The 15,000-nt window shown below is 42.7% G+C and overlaps 1 protein-coding gene across 4 annotated transcripts in view; it reads left to right on the top strand.

Moving 5' to 3' along the window:
* APP (amyloid beta precursor protein) overlaps positions 1 to 15,000 on the top strand; it is a 192,020-nt gene that overhangs the window by 115,203 nt on the left and 61,817 nt on the right. For all 4 annotated transcript variants that reach the window (XM_075854518.1, XM_075854517.1, XM_075854520.1 and 1 more), the window contains exons 4-5: positions 10,734 to 10,846; positions 13,668 to 13,858. In XM_075854518.1, the coding sequence (XP_075710633.1) occupies positions 10,734 to 10,846; positions 13,668 to 13,858 (304 nt within the window). The remainder of the gene's footprint in view (positions 1 to 10,733; positions 10,847 to 13,667; positions 13,859 to 15,000) is intronic.

The following is a 15,000-nucleotide window of genomic DNA, read 5'->3' as shown; positions in this document are numbered from 1 at the left end:
AGTGTATGTCGCTGACCAATCAGTGTCATACACTTCTCTCCATTCATACTCAGCACAACGTGATCTTGCGAGATCATGCTGTGCTGTCATATACACCCACATTAACTTTACTGAAGTGTCTTGAGAGTGAATAGACATCACCTCCAGCCAGGACGCAATGTCTATTCACACTCCTGACACTTTGGTAACGTTTGTGTGGGACTTAATAGCTGCATAGCGTGAGCTCACGAGATCACGCTATGAATGACAGCACAGCGAGATCACGCTGTGCAGCTATTAAGTCCCACACAAACGTTACCAAAGTGTCAGGAGTGTGAATAGACATTGCGTCCTGGCTGGAGGTGATGTCTATTCACTCTCAAGACACTTCAATAAAGTTACTGTGGGTGTATATGAAAGCACAGCGTGCTCTCGCGAGATCACGCTGTGCTGTGAATACAAATGGACATGAATGAAGAGAAGTGTATGATGCTGATTGGTCAGCGTAATACAATCCTCTTTACAACGCCCACTTGGTCAAAAGTTAAAAGTAATTAGCATAAATCTAAAATTGCTCAAAAATGATAATTTTTCAAAATCAAAACCACTGTTGTTACCTACATTACAGTGCCGAACATATTATGTAGGAGATAGGTCACTTCTAATGTGGTGACAGAGCCTCTTTGATATTGTAAGCTCATTAGTGAGAACTCCAGCAGTTGCTTTAAAGCTTTTGGTAGAGTAGGGCTGAGTTTAGGATAGCCATTTTTCCCATGGGTTATGTAAGCCTGTGCAGGACTCGACCCCCCCCCCCCCCCCATCCTCTAACTTCAGGTAAGTAAGGAAGTGCAAATCTTAATCTAGGTGTATTGTAACACCTGTGAGTACGAGGTAGTGGGCCACGTGTCGAATACACGCATATATATTATGAAATATTTATTGTTGTAGCATCTCAATGATTAAAGCTTTGACTTCTGAGGTCTACTTTTCTCTACTCTTGCAATTTAGACTTCTGCCTCCAGCCTGTTTTATGTTAAGATAAAACTTTCAGTGTATTTTTATCTATCGAATGTAAACCTCCTAGGCCAGAAAGATCAAAAGGGATTTTTTTTATTACTTGATACGAATATCTGCTCCTAGATACATGTTTGTGTGTAGTCTTTTTGTATAGTCCTTTGATCTGTGTTTTCTAAAACATGCTTTGAAACGTAGCTATTTGTATGCAGAGGCTTCCTACTTTCATCTCCTAATAACGTCTCTTTTCCTAGCCATGGCAATGATGTACCTGCCCGCAGTCAGAACTAACAATCGGTTCTGTTCTTATAGTCGTCATTCTCATTTTTGTCTTTCTTGTGGTGTAGAGAATTGAGGCCTCATCGTGGGTGGACTCATCGTTACATCAGTGAAAACAGGAACTTTTTCATTAATTGGTGTTAACCTCATTAGTGCAATAAACAGGATTATGTTAACAAGCAAAAGCATTTTAAAGGGGTTGTCCCAGGATTGACATTTATCGCCTATCCACAAGATAGGTGATAAATGTCTGATGGCAGGGGGGGGGGGTTCCCCCACCGGCTACTAGAACGGGGCACCCGAGCAAACTCCAGTCAATGTCTATGGGGCTGATTAAAACAGCCGAGCGCGTACGTCCTCGTCATGGAGCATCTCATGGCCTCCATCCGGAGCAGCTCGAATATTAAGGGTATTCTCATAGGTGGGACGGAATATAAGTGCTTTGCATTTGCTGATGACCTTTTGGTTTATCTTACGAACCCGCATGTCTCTCTTCCATCGTTGATGTCCGATCTGTCCCGTTTTGGATCATGGTCCAACTTTAAGATCCACTTCTCCAAGTCTGAGGCTTTGAATGTCTCCTTCTAACCCTCGACAATATCACTCCTCAAACATAATTTCCTTTTTTCCTGGCCTTCTATGGGTATAACTTATTTAGGGGTGTGCCTAAGCTCTGACCTCTCCCAACTGTTTACTAATAAACTTTGCCCCATTACTGGGCAAATTCCGCACAGATCTCGCCTCGTGGCATAAAAGGGAATTCTCCTGGTTTGGCCGTATAAATATTATTAAAATGTCACTGCTCGCCAGATTGTTGTACCTCCTGCAGACGATCCCTATCTCCATCCCATCCTCTTATTGGCTACGTATCCAACAGTGTTTTGGATCCTTCATCTGGCCGCCTTAGTAGGATAATTCTTACTCGCTCCAGGGAAGCGGGTGGGGTTGGCCGGATTGTCGTCTTTATTATATGGCGTCGACTCCTGCTCCTGCCTCGACTTCTTTCATAATCATGACTCTAAACTCTGGGTTCGGTTAGCCCTACAGCTCTGTACTCGTACCCTATCTACTTTGCCATGGAGCCTACCTGGAAATAGACCGAGACCTGACTCCTTTGCTGTTTTCCATACCTTCCTGGCGTTGCGTTCCTCTGGGAGAGGGGGCTCGTTCGTGGACCCTCTGGGACCACTGACCCCTCTATCTGACAACCCAGCATTTCCTGCTGGGGAGGCGCGTCTCTCCTTCCTAGGTAGGTCTTCCACCAATCCCATGTACTTCACTCAGGTCCTATCCAACTCGTCTTTGCTCACATTAACCACTATCTGCCCAGCTGAAACGCCTTCACTGCGTCACATACTTCAATATTCCCAGTTACAACATTTCTATAGTGCTACTAAGCGCCAGGCTCACCTTCACCGACCGCTTACTGACTTTGAACGCTGATGTGTTTCCACCCTGTCCCCTGCACATGCCATTTCCACACTCTATAAATTACTCCTAGCCCAGCGATCCCCTCCTCTCCCATCCTTCTGCAAGGATTGGGAGACTGAATTGAACATGACATTTGCTGACGCACAATGGAGGCGATCTTTCTACCTGTCCCAGAAAGCCTTGATAGCCATACGAGCCCAGGAAACTAGCTACAAAATTCTCTAGGTGGTATCGGGTCCCTTCTGCCCTACATAAATGGTACCCATCTGTAGCCTCAAACATGTTGGCGATGTGGGGCGTTGGGGGGGGGGATCCATGTCTCATATTTGGCGGAGTTGGCCCACCTCCGGGGTTTTTGGGATGCGGTTCTTAAAATAATACTGGAAGTCTCTGGGGTCTCGGTCCCTAGTTCTACCGAGGCGGCCCTTTTAATTATGTTCCCTATGCCACTACCCATTTACAAACGCTCCCTAATTAGGCACCTCCTTCAGGCTGCCAAATTGGTTATCCCCCGCAAGTGGAAAACGGCAGTTCCTCCACTGTTGGATGAATGGTTTCAGGAGGTTGCCTTGATACAGCGTATGGAACACCTCCTGGCTCAAACCCTGGCTGCCTCTGCACTATATACGGACACTTTGTCTCAATTGCTTCTGTTTCTCTCTTCTCCCACCTTCTGTACTGTAGTGGCTTGAGGCCCAGTACCCATCCTCCCCCATGAGACTTCATCTGAGAGGGTACTTTGTGCGGGTGTGGCGGGGTTTGCTTGCTCCACCCAGGTATTTATCAGGTGCATAGCTGCTTATTCTTATGTACCCATGCTTTTGGAGACCAGGTTCACCATGAATTTTCCTTGTCTCTCCCTTGCCTTTTGTCTTTCTTTCTTTCTTTCTTTCTTTCTTTCTTTCTTTCTTTCTTTCTTTCTTTCTTTCTTTCTTTCTTTCTTTCTTTCTTTCTTTCTTTCTTTCTTTCCTTCTTTCCTTCTTTCCTTCTTTCCTTCTTTCCTTCTTTCCTTCTTTCTTTCTTTCCTTCTTTCCTTCTTTCTTTCTTTCCTTCTTTCCTTCTTTCCTTCTTTCCTTCTTTCCTTCTTTCCTTCTTTCTTTCTTTCCTTCTTTCCTTCTTTCCTTCTTTCCTTCTTTCTTTCTTTCCTTCTTTCCTTCTTTCCTTCTTTCCTTCTTTCCTTCTTTCCTTCTTTCTTTCTTTCCTTCTTTCCTTCTTTCTTTCTTTCCTTCTTTCCTTCTTTCCTTCTTTCCTTCTTTCCTTCTGCTCACATGCTATGGCCATTGCATTTTAGGATGTGTAGGAAGTTAACTTATTGTATGTTTCTTTCCCTTTACTTTTAAGCAATGCTCCTTCCCGCTATGATTGCTCAGATGGCTGGCGTACTGTGTGCTCTTCATGGGTTGTGATGCTTACCCTACTGTTTGGGCTGTGTCCTATTTGTCATGTTCTTTTTATTATGGGGACACATTTTCTCCGAATGTTTTTGTAATTGTTTGTATTAAAACCAATAAAAAAAATGTAATTGGAAAAAAAAACAGCCGAGCGCTGTACTCTGCTCTCTCTACTCTGGAGTTGCACCGCACATGCTCAAACACCGGTCCATTTAAAGTTCTCCTCACTGCAGTCCTAAACGGTGGGTCTCCCCGCGATCAGGCATTTGTCACCTTTCTTAAGTGTAATAATATTACAAGCTATGGTTACTAGAATACTGGAGATGGGTTGTTCCAGGGATTTATTTTGATTTGGAGTCGGGAAGGAATTTTGTCCCTTAAATGAGATAAATGGGGGGTTTTGCCTTTCTCTTGATCAACATTAAGTATAATAGGCTGAACAGGATGGATTTATGGATTTTTTTTTAGTCTTACAAACTATGTTACTATGTTCCCTCTCCTGTGGATAACTGTGATCTTGGGAAAACCCTTTAAGAAGCAATTTTCTTTCTAGGTACCATTTTTTATTTCGAAGTTCCATCTCTTCGACCTTCAGGATCGAATAATATTTTTATAATCTGGCTGGACCACCCTCACTCACTATTGAGAAAAATACTTTGAATGAATTTTGGACAAAGTTTTGGCTCAAAAAAGTGGTTGTCAAACATCAGTAGGACAAATGAAATGGGTTCTCCCATCTGGTCATCCCCTTCTCTAAATGAGCACGCATTGGTGTGGAAGGAGAAACCCATGGTGTTAAGCTGTTACCACTGGGGAAATCTGAAGATGGCTGCACACTTCTTCTGTGTGGTAATGTGGTATCATATGGTGCCCATTCAAATGTGGTCGAACTGAGTCCTACCGATCAGGAGCCACTCTTTGCAGTAACTCTCCACCCTGGCTAATGGAAGGGGGGGGGGGGGTCTGAGGAGGTTGTTCTGAGTTTTGTGGCTAAAATTTCAGAACTTATCCACAGACATTAAAAGTTTTAAACGCTCATACTACATGGGACCTTATAGTCTATGTATATAATATAAATCCAATTTGGTATCTTGAGCTTTTGAACACAGAACCTACTAACTTTACCTACTTGTTGCCTACTTTGTTTGGACACAAAATATTGTTGTTACAGCAACTCTTATGGCCCAGTGTCATCCATTTACATTCTATGCATGAGTTATTGGCTAGACCTGGAACTCATCTGACACTGATCGATTCCTTCCTTTAAGAAACATGCATTTTCATATTATGGAAAACATCTGCTTGTATATTAACATTCTAAAACGAAAGTCCCACATAGTCAAAAATTTTGCAAGATATCCACTCTACAGTCTGGTAAAATGTTGCCCCCTTTTAAGCAGACAGATTCTCACCCCACTCTCCCTCGCCCCATACTCACACAGTATTTTTTTTTAACAAATGATGTCTTTGGTGTTTGCATACCCTCTGTGTCCAGATTTTAGGAGAATGGAGGAGTCTTATTTTATTTGGTGGAAATGTTGAGAGACCGACTTTTGTACGACACAAAACTTCCCGGGAACTAACTGGCTTTATTATAGAGCCCACCGTATATCTAATTCAGGCCTCCTAACTCAGCATTATTGCTTTGTTTTCACACTAGATTATATCTTCTGAATTTTGCTCTCTACATGCAAGAAGACTAAACACAAACGCTTCTATCAAGTGGATATTCAGATCAAAAAAGAGCAATCCCATTCATCTGATTTGCTTAAGAAGATTATTGGCAGAGAGTTGGCTTTCTCCTTCTTGCTGCCGAACGGAATGACCAGCAATGAATGAGCTCTGGGTTACACATGATTATTAACTAACAAACTTGCAATGCCGTGCCTGATTAAAAGTGATGGGATGAGGAAATAAAAATTGCTTCCCCCCCGAAACACGGGACCAGTCTTGTCTATGGGTCATGTTCGGTATTGCAGCTGAAAAAAAAACAAAACATGAAACAGCCTGCGTCTACTGTCTGGTCTGCAGAAGGACAGCATACAAAAAAATTATATTGCAGGCTACTGTTGAAAAATATGCTATGACTAAATAAAGGGGTTCCAGTAATAACCTTATATTAGAGAACGTGCGATTCCTTAATATCGTCTTTAAAGTGGATCTGTCACCTGAATATGCTGGCTAATGTAAGGGCAGCATAGTCTGGAAACAGGTCCACTCTACTATTAGCCCAAAGGGCACAAAAATCATATAATCTTGTATTGGCTAATGGAGCTAATAATACAGAAGACTCATTGTCAATTGCTAGTGATGGGGCAGGAGGAGGCCTCGGAAGTGCTCCCCTTATGAAAACCGCGGTCTCAAAGTTCACTTTATTCTTTATTAGACTTTCTTAGCCAAACGGCATAAAAAAGGTTTCTGCCCATTGGACTAATAGTGGAGCGGAGCCCACACAATGCTGCCTTTACATAGGGTAGTGTGTTCAGTTGACGGATCTGCTGAATCCTCCACTTCCTGTTCTGTAGAGATCACTTCTCAGCAGTCATCTCATTATTATCACAGGCAGGATCACAATGACCGGTAACACCTCTATATAGATATCACAGGATCCACCATTAATAATAGACTTACCCTTCCTGTTCTGTAGAGATCACTTCTCAACAGTCACCTCATTATCACAGGCATGATTATACTGACCGCTAACACATCTATTATAGACCTGGAGACAGATAACAAAGGTCACACCATTGACAATATGTGATGGACACAGCTCCTCTCCTCCCTATCCCTATACAGTGACCTTTGCACATGACAGAGCATGCCCACAACACTCCCATAGAAGTCAACAGATCATTTTCTAACTTGTAACATTTGCTGGCTGCTGATTGTATAAATTCAATTGCTATTGTTACTAAAATTCTACATTCTATCTATGAAATAGTGGCGCATTTTGCCATTTTCTTTTTAGACCTCCAGTCCTTGCAATCCTTTTTCTTTTAATGAAAGTTTAATCTATCTTTTCTCTCTGGGTTTCCCTAGTTTTGGCTCTGACACATCTGATCAGGTCTGTGAAAGCTTCCTGTCTGTTTTTGGACAGGGCATCATTGCTTCCATTTCCAGATTTAGCAAACTTGTGCAAGTTGTTTTATATCCAAGGATTGCATGAGCTTCCTCTGTCAATCACATTAAATGGCACCGACGTAGTCATCGTACGAAACATTAGAGATGGGAACTGGGATGGCAGCTCACAAATTCACAGTTTACTTCTGTCCTCATCAATGATTTATTTTTTTTATTCTGTAAGTATACAGGATTCTAAGGCAGTGAATTTATATTGGAGTTCACTTGTGTTTTGGTCCCACTCTTTTTCTATAAATACCTTTAATTAGCAGTCTAATTAAAGGGAACCTGTCACCAGCATTTCACCTATTAAACCAGCAATACCTGGTGGAAATGGATGAAAAATAATTTTTATGTAACCTATAGTTCTCTTCTAAGTAGCTCTGTACCCTTCGTATTCAGGTTTTTTAGTGTAAAAGAGTCAAATCTTCATTCCTCAAGCCTTTCCGAGTTAACCCCGCCTTCTTACTTTTGATTGACAGCTCCTCGCCTTCCCCAGCACACACAAAATCCCGCGCTTGTGCATCGATGTCCTGGTTGTGCGCTTAATGGCGCATGCGCAGTAACTAGATTTGAGGCCCGGATGAAGCAGGGAAGGCTGTCTGACCATACATGACGGGCGCATGCGCGCTGTCTCAGATGGCATTTAGGATGGTCCAGTTTTCGGCGATGGGCAGGCATAAGAAGACGCACAAACGAGACTGCCGGATTATTGCCATAAAAGGCACAAAATGTTTGCAGAGCATTATTTACGGTTGGAGGGGGAGTTTAGGAGAGGGGATAACAGCAATGAACTTTTGACAGCAGCAGCCACTGAGGGGTGAGTAGAATTCAATAGGTAAAATGCTGGTGACCGGTTCCCTTTAAGAACTGTGACCCGCACCTGTCTCTAGAACGAGGCCCCCTAAACCCCATTCTGCCGCTCTGTGTTGCGGCAGAAGCAGGTGAATTCCGACCATAAGTTAGGAAACAGCGTAGCTCGTCCCACAAAAAACAAGCTCTCACGTGGACGGGACGATCGGAAAAATCCTCGGGCGTTACTGAACACAAGGTGGTTTTGTACCCTACACAGGCTGTCTGCTTTAACCAACCAGTATTAATATGCCCTGAGGCGTGCAGTGGTAATAGGGGGTCCCTGCTTGGCACTGCATCGTAAAGGCATTTTCTGCATGGCCTGGTGTACGAGCTGTGCGGTCACACAGGGCATAATACTGGTCCCTTTTACATGGGCTGCTACTGGCCCTAATGGACTGGCCATCTGGGGCTTGTACTCCTTATCCCACACTTAGTCCCTGACCGTATTGACAGCTGTACTGAACCTGGCTACATGCCCTAGTTTTTTGATGTGGCAGTGTCATTTAGGCAATTGTCTGGTAGAGTTTTTACAGCGGTTATTTTGGCGCTGTATGGTATGATTATATGTATATGTTGAATATTGTTTCTGATTGATTTTGCATATATGAGATACAAGCGACAAATTGTATTTCAGTCCGAACAAATAATTTCTCATAGTGAATTATTACGCTCTCCCCTTTTGCATTGAGCAGCATAAAGTCTTATATTTCCAGATTTCTTCCTGGATCTCCAAGTTCTTCTTCCGTCTTTGCTTCTGTCATTCGGGATTTGGTGCTGTGTCGAGAGAACTATCTGGAATCAAAGACTACCTATTATTTTAGTTTTTACGTTTGACTGAAGCGTGGGCCTTGCCATGTTTCCGCACAGTGGGGCGCCTCTCATGTAGTGTTTTGCAATCTGCCCGTGACCCCATTTTTCATCTAGATTTGCTCCCCGCTATGGCGCTTGGATGGCTGATCTGACAAAGTTCTTAGACTCCTGACAGCAGTTTAGAATAACCTGTATGTGGGCCTACGCCTGAGCCGTGCACGTCTGCTGCCTGCGCGTTCAATCCATAACCCTAAACCACCTCTTTTTATACAATGCATTCATTGTGCCTGTGTTTGGTAGGAAGATCTTTGTGATCTGCAATGTATATCATCCTTTCATTAGTATTATGATAAATGTAAGTAAGGCCATGAATCCATTATTATACAGCTCATAGATTGTAGGTTAAAATGTGGGCAGCAGTTCCCTGCACAGCGGGCGGTGGGTAGTGCCACTTAGAAGGGGACTGTGTTCTATAGCAGCGCTGCGGCCCTTCCAATCTCAGGATCGGTCAGAGTCCTGGCAGCCGGACCCCCATCATTCCCAGTGATACAATTTCCTAGCGGTATGACAATAGTTTGTGTGATGGGAATAAACCCATTCCTTATTTCTATTATGTATAGGTTGATCACCCCCAAATTTGGCCCCTCATTGTAGTTTCCCTCTAGTTCATCCAGCATAGATCTCTCATATAAAACTTGCCACATTATTTAAGATGATATTAGAATTTCTTTAGTCTCTTATGTCTGAGGGGTTTCCCAGATATGATGTTTTATACTTGTACAATGAGAAGTTCTGCTGCTTTCTAATATACTTTTTGCTTCAATTCTTCACAGTTTTCAAGATCTCTGTTTGCTATCATTGAAAGGAAGCATTCTTGTTTACGACCAGAGGTTGCAAACCTATTGGAGACTTAAAGGGGTTTTCCCATAATCAATATTTATTGTCTATCCACAGGATAGGTGATGAAATATCTGATCGATGGGGGTCCGACCACTGGGACCCCACTGATCACGAAAACGGGCTTATCTTGCCGTTTCTGGGACCCTCATATAAATGTACTGCACATGTTTGATCACCGCTCCATTAATTTCTATGGGGCTGCCGAAGATAGCTGATGAATGGAACGGGGACCAAGCAGACGGAGTACCGCTCCATTCATATGAGGTTCCCAGGAACTACAAGGTAAGCCCGTTCTCATGATCGGTGGGGGTCCCAGCGGTCATACCCCCATTGATCAGATATTATATCACCTATCCTGTGGATTGGTGATAAATAATGATTATGGGAACCCCTTTAACACTTCACAGCTAGGTGTATGCTACAATGTATCATGCGTAGGCAATTTTCTTTAAACTGATCAGCCTAACTCTACATCAATGTTCTTACCTACTCTAATACATTGTAACAGGTTCTCTGAGCAGGAGTGAGATGTTTGCTGCTGATGTATGTATCTCACCAAGGATTTCCTAGACTGGATACATTGCAGCAAACTTTAAACTGTTAGAAGTATTAGATCTGTACTTTTTTTTTTTCAGATTTTGGATGTTAACCAGAATGTGTTCCTCCACCGAAGCAAGCAGAGATCTTGAAAGTGGCAGGAAATATAAACCCGTAGTAGAGAACTGCACTGCTTTTCATTATACAGGGATTCATTTAAATTAGACTTTTATCGCTCAATATTGCAGGACCTAAAGGGGGAGGAGCATGATACAGAGAAAAGTCCTTGTGTCATGCTCCGCCCCCTGAAGCTCTGCACTCTGCATAACACAGGGTTTTGCCTGGAGATTTCCTTTAATGATATAACTGCAGTGGAGTAAACCATCTGATCTCTTATTTTATGTTTTTGTCTTGCAGTTGGGGAGTTTGTGAGCGATGCTCTTCTGGTTCCTGATAAATGTCGGTTCCTTCACCAGGAGAGGATGGATATCTGTGAGACACATCTGCACTGGCACACTGTAGCCAAAGAGGTAACACAAATGTTAAACCTAATCTTTGAAATGTCATCATATTTACCAGTGTATCCCGGTGACCTCTCAGCAGAGGCATCCATCAGCAGAACCAACCTACAGCCTGTCGGTTCCCCAGGATTCATTGACCTCACTGACGTATTGCCTCATATTCGTAGTTTCTGTAGTTTATGTTCATATTGTATTTATTATTTAATGTATGTAACATTTACAATCGTAATGTCAATCATAATTGTTATATTCTCATGAGCTTTTTCTGTGTTCATTTGCTTTTAGTTACTTTTTTACCCTTTAGACCTGGTTCACATGTAGCATAAACACTGCTTATTTTTCACAACGGATTTCTTTGCGGAAAATCTGTAGCATACAGTAGCGGCAAAGTGGATAAATCTGAACAAATCTCATCCTCACGCTGCGTAAAAAATCCACTGAAAAAAAGTTCATAAATTGACCTGTGGTGCGGTTTTTTAATCCGCAGCATGTCCGTTTTATGTTGCGGAATCGCTGCTTTTCTATTGCGGGTTTTCCCCATTGAATTAAATGGGGAGGTAAAACCTGCAACAAATAGCAGATGCGGCCCCTTGCACTCCTGTTTCTTGAAAGAACAGATTTGCTGTTGATGCTGCTTATAGTAAATGTTTTTGTTATGCACACCGATGTAGCAGAGTTGAATTTACAAAATAACTGTTTCTTTTGTGCTAACTTGCCAAATTTAGATAATGCAATATGTTTGCCTGCAGTCCACTGGAAAACCATGGATAACACAAGAAGACATTTTAGTGTTACATTATGTTGTGCCACGTGAGAAACCAGGCTCTGCTGCACTGATAAACTCAGCTCTGCTAAGTCTGTGTTTGTGAGCTTTACCATATAGATCCAAACTGAGGACTGGAGAGTCTGGTCACCAGGAGTCTAAATCGACTCAACACATACAATTTATTAGAATATATATCATATAAGTATAACAATCAATACAATATATATATATATATACTCACGACCGTTTTGTTTGTAACCGTATCTGCAAGTCCATGTCTTATACCAGCTTTACCACCGTCCTTTATGAATACCAAATCAGGCAGCGCATCCCAGCAGATCAGATGTAGATCAGGAGAACATTTGTAGTTAAGTGACATTTTTATTAGCGAAATAACATTCATTAGAACAGACAAGTGAAGATGAAGACGACTCGGTAACATAAGACCGTAACAGAGGGGACGCGGCTCAGGATACTGCAGGGGGTTATTGCTGTTTTTATTAAAGGTTTTTAAGGATTAAAACATTGATGACCAATCCTTAACATAGGTAATCCGTTCTCAATCCGGGAGGAGGGGGTGGGGAGCGGGATGGTAGATCCCCGCCAATCGGCAGAATGAAGAGCCTTGTTCATTGCCTTTCCAAGCACAGCGGCTTGTCCGTATGTGTGGCTGTAACTGGTACTGCAGCTCAGCCCTATTCAAGTACTGTCCTACATTCATTCTGCTGATCGCGAGGGTCCTGTGGTTGGATCCCTACCCAAGGACATATGTGCTATAGAGGCAACCGATGCAGCTGCAATACGGCCCATGAGAAGAGGGGGCCCAGCTCGTCCTTCTTAGCTATATCAACCGGCACAGAGGTCTAACTACCCGCAATCACAGCGAGGAGACAATAGTCAAGCCCCCGTACTCCCCTTCGATGGGTAGGGAGAACAGGCTGTCGATTTACACAATTTTTATGTGATGAAAGGTTTGGCTACTTATATGCTTTGGTATTGAATCCCTTACTAGCTACTGGATCTCTGCTTGCTTTTCCTGAATGGATATCTCCCCTTTTTTTTTAGCCTCAGTGGTTAGAAGACTGTTCCAACTTTTATGCAGCTGAAGGTTTGTTACAGTGTATCAGGATAGGTTATCCTCTGTGAGGAAAAGCAGTAGCACCACAAATCTCTTTCCTGTCCTGACTCTAAGCGGATTTCGAAACACTGTAACAAACTGCAGCTGTTTTAGCAGGACTTTGTAAGGATTGGTTGCAAGCTGCACTGTGTGAACAAGAATATTTCCTGCTCTTAGGCTATGTTCACACGGGGTATTTTGCCGAGTTTTTTGACGCGGAAACCGTGTCGCAAAACTCGGCAAAAACGGCCCGAGAACGCCTCCCATTGATTTCAATGGGAGGCGTCGGCGTCTTTTTCCCGCGAGCAGTAAAACTGCCTCGCGGGAAAAAGAAGCGACATGCCCTATCTTCGGGCGCTTCCGCCTCCGACCTCCCATTGACTTCAATGGGAGGCAGGAGAAAGCGTATTTCTCGCTGTTTTATGCCCGCGGCGCTCAATGGCCGCGGGCGAAAAACGGCGCGATAATCGCCGCGAAAATCGGCGTGCAGGGAGAGGAATATCTGCCTCAAAGTTCCAAACGGAATTTTGAGGCAGATATTCCTCCCCCAAAATACTCCGTGTGAACATAGCCTTAAAGAGGATTTCTTCCTGAAATATAGAAGTAGCCTCAAAATATAAATCCCTCAGCTATCCTCTAGGACTATAAGGGAGCTTGCGTTATCCTAATGCATTGAAGAAATAGTCAAATTACATATTCAGCTCTGCTACACTTGTACATAAATGCAATAAATAAAGAGAAGTGGCAAAGCCACCTCTATCACGCTGGTCCTTGTTTCCATAGGGTTCAGAAACTAAGTTTGATATCTCCAGCACAAACTCTAAGAACATTTCATAAGCAGCCAATAAAGCATAAAGTTTACCAAAATCTGTGACTCATTTCTGTGTTCTAGACGAGGCTTGTACGCTGAAAAGGTCATTTTGTAACCAAGCTTTGCCGGTTTCTAGTCTTGCAGTGAGAGAAGTATGAGTCTCCATGACTATGGCATGCTCCTACCTTGTGGCATTGACAAGTTCCGGGGTGTGGAGTTTGTCTGCTGTCCTGCCGCCGAAGAAAATGACAATTTTGACTCTGCCGACGCCGAAGACGACTCTGACGTCTGGTGGGGAGGTGCTGACACTGACTATGCCGACAGAAGGTGAGTTCATTTTACATCATTTATGTTAGTTCAGCTGGAAATTACTACTTTGGGCTTTGTCAAAATCCACCCACAAATTTTTTATTTTTTTTTATTTTTTTTTAAATTTTGAAAATATTTAAAAAATCTATATATTTTTTTTTAACTATTGTAAAGTAATATATATTCTTAAGAAGCTATTATAAAAATATAATTAGTCTGTAGAGGCTTAGTCTGTAAAGGGTGTGCATACTATAGACTGTCCTGTGTTCTCTTAAAAAAATTTGGTGGGATACAACAAATTTGACATTTTGCTGCAGGCATGAGGAGAAATGTAAATGTAATAATAGTATAATGCTCTTTATAGTAAACATCCTCCCTTGAACATCATTTTTATTTTTTTGTCTAGATCCAAAACCCATCTAATTCATTTCTTACTATAGCTTTGCAGCATACATAGCTCAAAATTTCCTCCATTAACAGCCACCACTAGGGGGAGCTAAAGCTTGGTGTATACTGTTTCTATTATTCAGTTCAGTGTATAGTTAGTATGCAAAAAGCTCTTAAGCTCCCTCTAGTGGTGGCTGAAGGCAGCAAGAATCAGGGGATTTGGAGTTCTGTATCAGAAAAGCTTAGCTCTAAACCCTATAAAGATATATTAAGACATCAATTGGCAAAAAACTTGTGTTAATCTAATTTTGAGAATTGCTTTGTGTTCCTCTTTTATAAAAAACAGTTTTGATGTCTCCATGCGCTTATGCAGCCATGCAGAATAATTGCTAGTGCCTTAAAGGGGTTGACCAGGCATGGGTCGTTTTTTTATACTGATGACCTATCCACATGATAGGTCATCAGTATATGATCGGTGGGGTCCTACACCTGGACCTCCCACTGCTCAGCTTCTCCCAGCTGCCTCCGGGCACCGGATGCTATGCAGGGACAGTGCCGGAAGCAGATGTTTTCAATAGAGTCTATGAGAAAACGGCTCCAAACACATCCCAAGAAGTGTCCTGCACTTCTTTAGACGAGCCGTCATTTTACGCGCCGTATTTTGACAGCGATGCGGAAAATGACAGCTCGTCTGCACAGAACATCGTAAGACCCATTGCAAGCAATGGGCAGATGTTTGCCGATGTATTGGAGCCGTCTTTTCAGGCGTAATC

This window comes from Rhinoderma darwinii, chromosome 2, assembly GCF_050947455.1.
Source record: "Rhinoderma darwinii isolate aRhiDar2 chromosome 2, aRhiDar2.hap1, whole genome shotgun sequence".
NCBI classification, from domain to species: Eukaryota; Metazoa; Chordata; class Amphibia; order Anura; family Rhinodermatidae; genus Rhinoderma; species Rhinoderma darwinii.
Note: the sequence above shows the minus strand (reverse complement) of the source record. Positions and strands in the feature narration are given on the sequence as shown.